Source organism: Palaemon carinicauda, chromosome 30 (assembly GCF_036898095.1).
Source record: "Palaemon carinicauda isolate YSFRI2023 chromosome 30, ASM3689809v2, whole genome shotgun sequence".
In the NCBI taxonomy this organism is placed as follows: Eukaryota; Metazoa; Arthropoda; class Malacostraca; order Decapoda; family Palaemonidae; genus Palaemon; species Palaemon carinicauda.
In genome coordinates, this window is record NC_090754.1 from 93,222,998 (window position 1) to 93,234,632 (window position 11,635).

General features: G+C 36.7%; 1 protein-coding gene across 1 annotated transcript; it reads right to left on the bottom strand.

The window, feature by feature from the left end:
- Positions 1-2,059: 2,059 nt before the first annotated feature.
- Positions 2,060-9,731, bottom strand: LOC137623354 (heat shock protein HSP 90-alpha-like). Its single transcript, XM_068354183.1, has 5 exons — positions 9,596-9,731; positions 5,618-6,122; positions 4,385-4,539; positions 3,127-4,146; positions 2,060-2,889 (listed from the first exon to the last, which is right to left on the bottom strand). The coding sequence occupies exons 2-5, from the start codon at positions 6,120-6,122 to the stop codon at positions 2,407-2,409; spliced, it is 2,163 nt and encodes a 720-aa protein (XP_068210284.1). The 5' UTR covers positions 9,596-9,731; the 3' UTR covers positions 2,060-2,406.
- Between the last annotated feature and the right edge of the window lie 1,904 nt (positions 9,732-11,635).

Genomic DNA, 11,635 nt, shown 5'->3' on the forward strand with positions numbered 1-11,635 from the left:
GCTCATCTTTACCTTCGCCAACTTGGTTGCGAAGGTTATATTTGATAGACATGTATTTGTTGTATGTCTTTTCGGTGTGTTTGTGATTCCCATAATTCAAAAACTATATGACCGAATCTCTTGAAATTTTGATGGGATGATTGGCCATGATCCAAGGACAATTTGACTACCAGTATATTTTGTGAGTGATTGGGTCAAAAGTCAAGGCCAAGGTCACGAAAAGGTCATAAATGTCTTTTTGTCATGTGACCAATTTTTATCCAATTTGCATGAAACTAGTGCCAAAATGTGCATAATTCAATTGCCTATTTGTTATATACAACATGACGTAGACGAAGGTATGCACTCTACCTAGTGTCAGTTCTAGTTCAAGCTGTTAGGCAAAGGTACGCTCTCTACCTAGTGCCCTTTCTAGTTCAAGCTGTCAGGCGAAGGTATGGTCTCTACCTAGTGCCCGTTCTAGTTCAAGATGTTAGGCGAAGGTACGGTCTCTACCTAGTGCCCTTTCTAGTTCAAGCTGTTAGGAGAAGGTACGGTCTCTACCTAGTTCCTGTTCTAGTCCAAGCTGTTAGGCGAAGGTACGTTTTCTACCTAGTGCCTGTTCTAGTCCAAGCTGTTAGGCGAAGGTACGGTCTCTATCTAGTTCCTGTTCTAGTTCAAGCTGTTAGGAGAAGGTACGGTCTCTACCTAGTGCTCGTTCTAGTTCAAGCTTTTAGGCGAAGGTATGGTCTCTACCTAGTGCCCGTTCTAGTTCAAGATGTTAGGCGAAGGTACAGTCTCTACCTAGTGCCCGTTTTAGTTCAAGCTGTTAGGCGAAGGTACGGTCACTACCTAGTGCCCGTTCTAGTTCAAGCTGTTAGGCGAAGGTATGGTCTCTACCTAGTGCTCGTTCTAGTTCGCTCTCTACCTAGTGCCCGTTCTAGTTCAAGATGTTAGGCGAAGGTGAAGGTACGGTCTCTACCTAGTGCCTGTTCTAGTTCAAGCTGTTTGGCGAAGGTATGGTCTCTACCTAGTGCCCGTTCTAGTTCAAGCTGTTAGGCTAAGGTATGGCCTCTACCTAGTGCCCGTTCTAGTTCAAGATGTTAGGTGAAGGTACGGTCTCTACCTAGTGCCTGTTCTAGTTCAAGCTGTTAGGTGAAGGTATGGTCTCTACCTAGTGCCCAATCTAGTTCAAGCTGTTAGGCGAAGGTATGGTCTCTACCCAGTGCCCGTTCTAGTTCAAGCTGTTAGGCGAAGGTATGCAATCTACCTAGTGTCCATTCTAGCTCAAGTTGTCTTTAAGAGCTTAAAAGAAAAACTCACTTTCTCTACAGTTCTATTGAGGTTAAGAGGAGTTTTTTTCCCTCTACTCGGTTGGTGTTAAATTGAGTTACTGTTTTCCACTTATCACACTTTGATTATTGGTAGATTTATAGATAAGTTTATGAGAAGATGTGTTTTCTCTGGACACTTAAAAATCGATCTAATTTCGTACTTTCTCTGAAAAAAGACATTATTTCAGCCCTTTCTTGTTGGCACCATTAAAATTGCTCTCTCTTATTGACCCATGAAAATCAATTTCATTTTAGAAAGTTGGATGGATGGTGTCAAATTCATCATTTAGTTGAAATGATACTTCATGGAGAGCCTATTAAAAGTTGTCTTTAAAATAGTCTTAAAATACCATGCTGAAACATATTTAATTATATCCCTATAGTCTCACATCTTTTCTTTGTCACATTTTATGTTTTAAGATATGTACAGTTAACTTGAAAAGTTTGCCAGCATTCTCTTGTTGTTTAGTTGAATGCCCTCTACTATAAGGTCCGTGTACATGGGGATAGTTTAATGGCGTCATCAGCCTATCTCCGTGCAAACGCTTACTATCCCCATGCAAAGGCTTAATATCCAGGAAAGTTTACTTGCCGCTAGTTACTGAGGCCAGTGAACTATCCCCGTGTTAACTGCCCTATAGGGAAGTTATGGCCTGGGAGTGTCTGCGGACTGTAGTTTGACTGTACATAATGTATAATTTTACTCCGTTCATGTTGTTTGATAAATGAAGGACATGATACACAACTAGATCTTTAGGTTTTATTAACAAATGTAAGTTTAAATATGAATAGTGAGCTAATGACTTTAAATGAATCAATTCAAAAGATTACGTAGACTACCTATCAAAGGCAGTGTACAGTATACGTTTTTGGATTAAGCCTCATATTGGAAAATATATCACAGGACTTACATATTTGTTGATTTAAGAAGAAAAGGGAATGATATGTGTGAATGCTAAACATTAAAATGTTTTAATAGAATACAAGAAAAATATATTTGGTATATTTTCACGAGGAATGATATTTATGACAAATATTATGATTGGTGATGATAATACACCTCCCTTGGCTGGAAGGGTGCAGTCAATTCCTTTTAGTCAACTTCCTCCATTCGAGACATGTCCTCGTCTTCACCTTCCAGAGGAGGCATGTCGTCCAGTGGGCTGATATCATCTGGAATAGCAGCAACATCGTCGTCATCAATACCAAGACCCAATCCGATCATTCTGTAGATCCTAGCGGCATGGACGCCAGGGTCCTCCAAGTTGAAACCAGAGGCCAGGAGGGCAGTCTCGAAGAGCAGCAAGACGAGATCTTTCACCGACTTGTCGTTCTTATCAGCGTCCGCCTTCTGACGCAGGGTTTCGATAATTGTATGCTCGGGGTTGATCTCAAGGTGCTTCTTGGCAGCCATGTAGCCCATAGTGGACGCATCTCTGAGGGCCTGCGCTTTCATAATGCGTTCCATGTTGGCTGTCCAGCCATACTGAGAAGTCACAATACAGCAAGGGGATGTTACCAGTCTGTTGCTCACCACGACCTTTTCAACACGTTTGTCTAGAATGTCCTTCATTATCTGTGTAGGATAAAATATTGATTATGAGTGTTACAAATATAAAGAAAATATTGAAGAGATAAAATTTCATACTTGCTCTGAAAGTTTATGCCTAAAAAAGAAATTTAGATTTTTAATAAAGATGTTTTCCCATAAATTATACACATTTACTGTGCACTGACATTTTAGTATGGCATGTATAATGATTAAGGCTGCAGTTTTATTAAAAAGTCTTGTAAAACGTAGTATTAATTTTACCTTGCATAGATTTTCTAGTCTCTGTTTTTGTTCTTCACTCTTCTTCTTCTGCTCTTCATCTTCTGGAAGGTCCAGTCCTTCCTTAGTGACAGAGATCAGCTGCTTACCATCGTACTCCTTCAGTTGCTGGATGCAATACTCATCAATAGGGTCTATCATGTAGATAACCTCAAAACCACCCTTCTTAACCCTCTCTACAAATGCTGAATTAGACACAGCATCTCTGTTCTCCCCTGTAATGTAGTATATCTGTTTCTGGTTTTCCTTCATTCGAGAGACATAGTCTTTGAGACTGGACATCTCATCCCCAGAGGCAGAGGTGTAGAAGCGGAGAAGTTCAGACAATTTCTTACGGTTAGTCGAGTCTTCATGAATACCAAGTTTGATATTCTTTGAGAAATTCTCATAGAATTTCTTGTAAGATTCTTTATCTTCCAAGAGCTCTTCAAACAGCTCCATAGCTTTCTTCACCAAATTCTTGCGGATAACCTTAAGGATCTTGTTCTGTTGCAGCATCTCACGAGAAATGTTAAGGGGCAAATCTTCAGAGTCAACTACACCACAGATGAAATTAAGGTATTCAGGGATAAGGTCTTCGCAATTGTCCATAATGAAGACCCTACGGACATAAAGCTTGATCTTATTCTTCTGTTTCCTGTTTTCAAATAGGTCAAAAGGTGCTCTCCTGGGGACGAAGAGGAGAGCGCGGAATTCAAGCTGACCCTCAACGCTGAAGTGTTTTGTGGCCAAATGATCCTCCCAGTCATTTGTGAGGGACCTGTAGAATTCACCGTACTCCTCCTCAGATATATCATCAGGGTTCCTGGTCCACAGTGGCTTGGTTTTGTTAAGCTCTTCATCTTCAGTATATTTAACTTTGATTGTCTTCATTTTCTTCGCCTTCTCGACACCATCTGCTCCTTCATCAGCGCCAACATCTTCCACTTCTGGTTTATCACCAGTTGCCTTGGAAGTGTCTTCATCCTTCTGCTCCTCCTCCTCATCATCATCTGGTACTTGCTATTTTGTGAAACATTAAGGAAATGCATGTTAAGAAATGTCTCTGATGACACTTATTTTTATTGATGTTAGCATAAGAAAGGAAATGTGTAATATGAAAAAGTTAAAAATATATAATTTGATATATGATAAAGCAATGCCTTTTCAAAGATACTGAAATATGGTCAGTAGAATAGACAATCAATATTTGGAATGTGTAAAAAGGCAAAAATCTGAATAACAGCCTCGTTCGCATTACCTTTTCTCTTTCCTTCTCCACCAGAAGCCTGATGGGATAGCCAATGAACTGAGAGTGCTTCTTGACCACCTCCTTGATACGACGCTCCTCCAGGTATTCTACCTGGTCCTCCTTCAGGTAAAGTGTGATCTTTGTACCACGTTGTAATGGTTGACCTGAAAGAAAAAAAAATTGTGTGAGGTGACATCAGTCTGGTGCTCTTTGTACCATTACATAAGACATCTATGATTGAGTACTACTTTTTCATGGTTTGTTAAGGGTTATTTAGTTGGTTGGGACAAGCGTAAACGTTCTTATTACTTGTCAAGTCTATTTTCTTTAAAGGGAAAATGTTGTTCATCTTTGTATCTGAAATACAATATTATAAAGCTGGTGTTACCTTGCCAGGAATGAAGCCATTTGGGAAGCAGACATAAGGTTGCAGTTTAGTATTAGGGTAAGCGAGGGATACGGTGATCTATGGGGTCGCTGGGGGCACCCCAGTAGGTAAGGATACGGCAGTCTAGGGGTGTCGCTGGGGGCACCTTGGTAGGTATGGATACGGCAGTCTAGGTGTATTGCTTGGGGCACCCCGGTAGGTAAGGATACGGCAGTCTAGGGGTATCACTGGGGGCACCCGGGTAGGTAAGGATATGGCAGTCTAGAGGTATCTGAAATACAATATTATAAAGCTGGTGTTACCTTGCCAGGAATGAAGCCATTTGGGAAGCAGACATAAGGTTGCAGTTTAGTATTAGGGTAAGCGAGGGATACGGTGATCTATGGGGTCGCTGGGGGCACCCCAGTAGGTAAGGATACGGCAGTCTAGGGGTGTCGCTGGGGGCACCTTGGTAGGTATGGATACGGCAGTCTAGGTGTATTGCTTGGGGCACCCCGGTAGGTAAGGATACGGCAGTCTAGGGGTATCACTGGGGGCACCCGGGTAGGTAAGGATATGGCAGTCTAGAGGTATCGCTGGGGCCACCCTAGTAGGTAAGGATACGGCTCCTAGGTTTGGTTAGGTTCGGAATCTTAGGTTAGGTGGTATTCTTGTGTATGGCTTTTCAGTCAACTTTTGAAGTTTTACACCGAGTCTGAGCCAACCAATATCATATGATGTACAAATTACTCTTAATTTCTAAGAGGCTACTTGATAAACATCTCAACCCCTGATTGTGCTGAGTGGAAAGCCTGTTCATACAGTTTCTCCTCTGTCTAGTCTTTAGAACATTATTTTATGGGAGGTTGACTTACCTTTGTCAGGCTTTATTGTGAAGGATCCACCAGCAGCAGACTCCCAGGTGTATTGTTCGTCGTCATTGTTCTTAGAGGTGACAACGACCCTGTCAGCGACGAGGTAAGCGGAGTAGAAGCCCACACCGAACTGACCAATCATGGAGATGTCAGCACCGGCCTGCAGGGCTTCCATGAAAGCCTTAGTACCAGATTTGGCAATGGTACCCAAGTTGTTGACGAGGTCGGCCTTTGTCATGCCAATGCCAGTGTCGTAGATGGTCAGGCTCCTGTCGTTCTTGTCGACTTCAATCCTGATGTAGAGGTCCTTGACATTCTCGAGCTTGGAGGGATCAGTCAGGGACTCGTAACGAATTTTGTCCAGGGCATCTGAGGAGTTGGAGATGAGCTCACGAAGGAAGATCTCTTTGTTGCTATAGAAGGTGTTGATGATCAGGGACATCAGCTGAGCGATCTCAGCTTGGAAGGCGAAGGTCTCCACCTCATCGTTCATGTCTTCAGGCATCTGAGATTGTAAAATGGAGATGAGGGTAAACATTGAGAAGACCGTAACGAAAGCAAACTCACAGAGGGTACCAATTACGATCTTTGCTGTACATGATAAATATACAGCATTGAGGAAAATGTTTATATCTAGATAAATATACTTTTATCATCATAGTAGCAGCATGCATTGGACAAGTGCATTTATGAAATAGCTTTATCAATATTTCTTTTTTATGGTGGAAAATATTATGAAGAATGCTCGTGGCCTCAAAACTACATAAACAGTTCAATCGCAGATGCACTGGATAAAGTGGGCAAGATTAGGCATATCTCTGTCCATCTCAGATCAGAACCTGAGATTTTTTTTTTCTTTTTATCTGCATTCTAATATCACTTACATTTCTCAAATAAACAAATGAAATGAATTTTAAAAGAACAAAATGCAACTACAGCACGTTTAATATAAAATGTATCAGGGGAAACCACTACAAATACAAATAGAACGGTACTGTAGTCATGCATAGACTGGATTAATCTAGGTTAGTAATAGAACACCTGGTAATCATACAAGGATGGGACGCCTTGGGTGTAACGAGTCTAACCATATTTGCATTGCTGTTTGATATTTTATATTATAATATATATATATATATATATATATATATATATATGTATATATATACAGTATATATATATATATATATATATATATATATATATATATATATTTATATATATGAATATACATACATATATATATATATATATATATATATATATATATATGAATATATATATACACACATATATATATATATATATATATATATATATACATATATATTGTATATAATTTTAAAGAAATTGATAATACTAAAGCTTAAAGCAATGCAAGGTATGAGAGAAAGGCAAGGTTCAATACGGTGGCTTATCACGGCTCGTCTGGGTGCTATAATTAAGCATGTGGTGTATGGCATCTAGATCTATACTCTAGTCTAGAGATAGATATAGCTGTTTACATTGAATTTCTAGATAAAAAGATGTAATTTGCCTATATTTAAATGTGTGTGCATATAATATATATATATATATATATATATATATATATATATATATATATATATATATATATATATATTTATGTGTGTATGTTTATATGTATATGTATGTATATGTGTGTAATTATGTTTACATGGATTTAAAGAAATATAGAATGGCTTGTATTTTAGTAAATATATATATATATATATATATATATATATATATATATATATATATATATATATATATATATATATATGTGTGTGTGTGTGTGTGTGTATGTATGTATGTATCCATGCATGTATATATACATGTATGTTTGTATGTAAATTACAACTAAATAATTTTCACATGATATGGCCTAATTTAGCAAGTGGGATTAAAATAGTTAATAAACTAGATGCAAGAAAACATTTCTTCAAATGGTTAAAATTACTTATAGAAAAGTCACACTTGCATTGGAAGACCGGTCTATAAAACTAGCGAAATATGTTCAGTGAGGGGAAAGCTAAAATTAGACCACAAAGGGGAGAAGAGGGCAGAAGCAGAGAGGCACGAGAGGGTTGTGGCTCCCAGGGGGGAGGTCCGGGGTAGTCCGGGGCTATACTACGCCCTGACGGCGGGCTGTCTGAAAATAACTATAGCGCTTCAAGCGTGGACTCCATGTGCTCTCATCTGGCGTCTTAGTTCTTTGGGTGTTTTATTATTATTATTATTATTATTATTATTATTATTATTATTATTATTATTATTACTAGCAAAGCTACAACCCTAGTTGGAAAAGCAGGATGTTATAAGCCCAATGGGCTCCAACAGGAAAAAATAGCCCAGTGAGGAAAAGAGACAGTAGACTTAGAAGAGCGTTATTATTACTATTATTAGCTAAACTACATCCCTAGCTGGAAAAGCAGGATGCTATAAGCCCAAGGGACACCAACAAGGAAAAATAGTCTAGTGAGGAAAAGAGATTGTAGACTCAGAGTATTATTATTATTACTAGCTAAGCTACACCCCTGGTTGGAAAAGCACGATGCTCTAAACCCAAGGGTATCCAACGGGGAAAAATAGCCCAATGAGGAAAAGAGACAGTAGAGTATTATTATATTATTATTACTGTTGCTATTATTATCAGCTAAGCTACACCCCTAGTTAGAAAAGCAGGATGCTTTAAACCTAAGAGTCACCCTCAAGGAAAATAGCCCAATAAGGAAAGGAAATAAGGAAACTGTAGAGTATGCCTGAGTCTACCCCAAAACAAGAGAACTAAGGGTAGTGTTTTTTTATATATATATATAATTCGATTGCTACTTTAATTATAAATTTTTGGGATTGCAAACTTTATGTACTATAGATTTTCAATTTTTAGATTAATATTTTTGTATTTATTTTATCAGATTTTCAGGAAACCTAATTGACTTTCGTTTTTCTGCAATCAGTATCATTTATATTGCACAGAGAATATCCAAAGGTTTTGGAAGAAGAATGAGATGCAAATACAATGAAATAATTATGCACCGGACTCTATTTAAAAGCTTTTCAAAATGTCTTATTTGTTTTTCAATAAGAAAAAAATCTTATCTTTTTAATATAGGAATTTAATAGTTCTTTAAATGTTTTCAGAATCCTTTTAAAGGAAGATAATTTCTGTCTTTTCTAAGCGTCCGGTGCCTGGCTTATGTAAATAGTCTACATGTGCCTTTTGAATAAATTAGGAAAAAAAAATTCTGGGTTTAAAGTTTCAAAGGCCACTCATGAATGGCAGAGGCAAGGGACAGTGACGTTGCCCTATCGAGCAGAACAATGCCCTAGAGACTGACCATATATACATATGATCAGCGCCCAAGCCCCCTCTCCACCCAAACTAGGACCAAGGAGGGCCAGGCAATGGCTGCTGATGACTCAGCAGATAGACCTATAGGCTCCCCCAAAGCCCCCTTCCTTAGCTCACAATGATAGTAGGTTGCAGCGACCAAAGAAACAAACGAGTTTGAGCGGGACTCCAGTGTGGCGTTCACCAGTCAGGGACGTTACCACATCGGCCACCACATGAATTAGAACGGTCATATCTATATCTAAATCAGTCACCACGAAGAAGATAGAAATCAAGAACCAAATTAAAGACACGTGTTCTTGCGAGAAATTAATTTTAATTGTCACTTATTGGGGACTGCAACTAACTCGTTATGATACGAGATGGCGCGCTCGTTGGAACACCTGCGATATGTTTTTTTTTTTTCTTTTTTTTTTTTTACTAAGAACAAGTTTAGCTGCATGGAAACGCATTTAAGATTAGCATAGAAGGCTAATAAACTTGATAATAGTTAAAAATAAAATTAAAAGAAACCAATACGTTTAAAACACTAGTTAAAAAAGCTTTTTTGCAGGAAATCAAGAACTTGGAGTTATCAAAAAACACCAATAAGTGTAAAACACTGGTTCCAAACGGCTTACCTTGGATAGAGTTCACTGTACTTAAACCTCAGATGATGACTTTTTCAAAACAGACCCAAAATCTCAGCAGTGCCTTGAGCAAGAGGCAGTTGTGTTGCTTGTGATGCTTAACCGGTATGTGGTAGTGCCAGGGCCACAGCTGAGATTTAAATATATACCGAAGCGCGCCCTCCTGGTGTTAAGGTTGCCAAGTCGATCCGTGTGAAAAATTTCACTACCGATATTTCTAGAACCTTTAAAATTGTTTCTCAATAAATCGGGCTATTTTTAATATTGTGTTAATAGTTTCTTGCTGTTTTAGCAAAAGTTGTTTGCAAGTAAATGTATTAACTACAGCAGAATATTTGAAATCAATCAAACAATCCAGCATGTTGCAAGGAAAATATTAGAACTAGAGATTCTGAAATATCCTATAACGTTTAAGAAGTGTAAATCTACTCTAGATAATAAAAGACCATTGATAATGCTATAATAATCGGCCTTTAATACATCAAATCGACATACGATCCCTAATACACGATAAAATAATGTATTTTAAATCCCTCTCGGCAACTCACATCCGTCAGATCTTCGACACTCTTCGGGCAACTTCTAGAACCTTCCTGGGAATGAACCGGAAATGATGCCATAATATTACCTGTTTTGCCTTTATTCTGGGAACTTCGGCAATCTCCGGAGATAGAAATTTTTGCGATGGAAATGGCGTAGTTTTTTGCACATCGCTCGATGTGTGTTTTACAGTTATTTCTGATTTTGTGTAATATTGGTACAGGAAGTTGATTTTTCTTTCGAATATTGCTGGGATTTTGACCTAATTTTGCAAAGGAGTGAATATATATAGGCCTATATATATATATATATATATATATATATATATATATATATATATATATATATATATATATATATGTATATATATATATATATATATATTATTGTGTATAAACAATTATATATATATATATATATATATATATATATATATACATACATATATATATATATATATATATATATATATATATATATATATACACACAGTATATATATATATATATATATATATATATATATATATATATATATATATATATATGTATATATATATATATATATATATATATATATATATATATATATATATATATATATATATATGTATATACATATATATATATATATATATATATATACTGTATATATATATATATATATATATATATATATATATATATATATAGTATATATATATATATATATATATATATATATATATATATATATATATATATATACATATATATATATGTTTGTGTGTGTGTAAATATTTATATTTTGAAGTTATTCACGTATTCTAATCTCACTTTAGATCGTATTCTTTTTAATTAATTTTATACAATTTTTATATTATTTTTTGTTATATTAATAATTTAATAATGCATTTTATATTTATCATTATATTTGAAAAATCAGTGCTCGACTAAGTGGCCTTAATTGCTCAGGCGTAGGCCTATTCATAGGTTCAAAGGTCGCTCATGAATGGCAGGGCCAAAGGACAGTGACAATGCCATAGTGTGATAGTGCACTAGAGACTGATTGGCCAGACAATGGCCTTTGATGAATCAGCAGGTTGACTTATAGACTCCCTTAGCTCACAAGGCTATTACAAGAAGCTCTCGGGCTGGTCTCGAATCCCAGTAAAGGAGATCGCTAGGCAAGGACTTTTCAAAAGATTTCAGGGGTCTTGATTTTCATGTTACGGTTGAATACGTTCGTCAATATGTTTTGTTTATAACCTCACAAAATTTTAACAATGGATAGATATACATCGGGAGAAACCATGAAAATTTTTGGAGGTGATACGGATCTTCAAAGGTTCAAACTTGCAGCAAATGTTTTTATGTTGAACAGGCTGACATAAGTGTTTTTATAGTCTATATATGAATTATCTGTTTTAATGTTGTTGATGTTTTTCAAAATATTTCATGTTAATTTTTCATTACTTAGATCGTTTATTTATTACCTTGTTTCCTTTCCTCT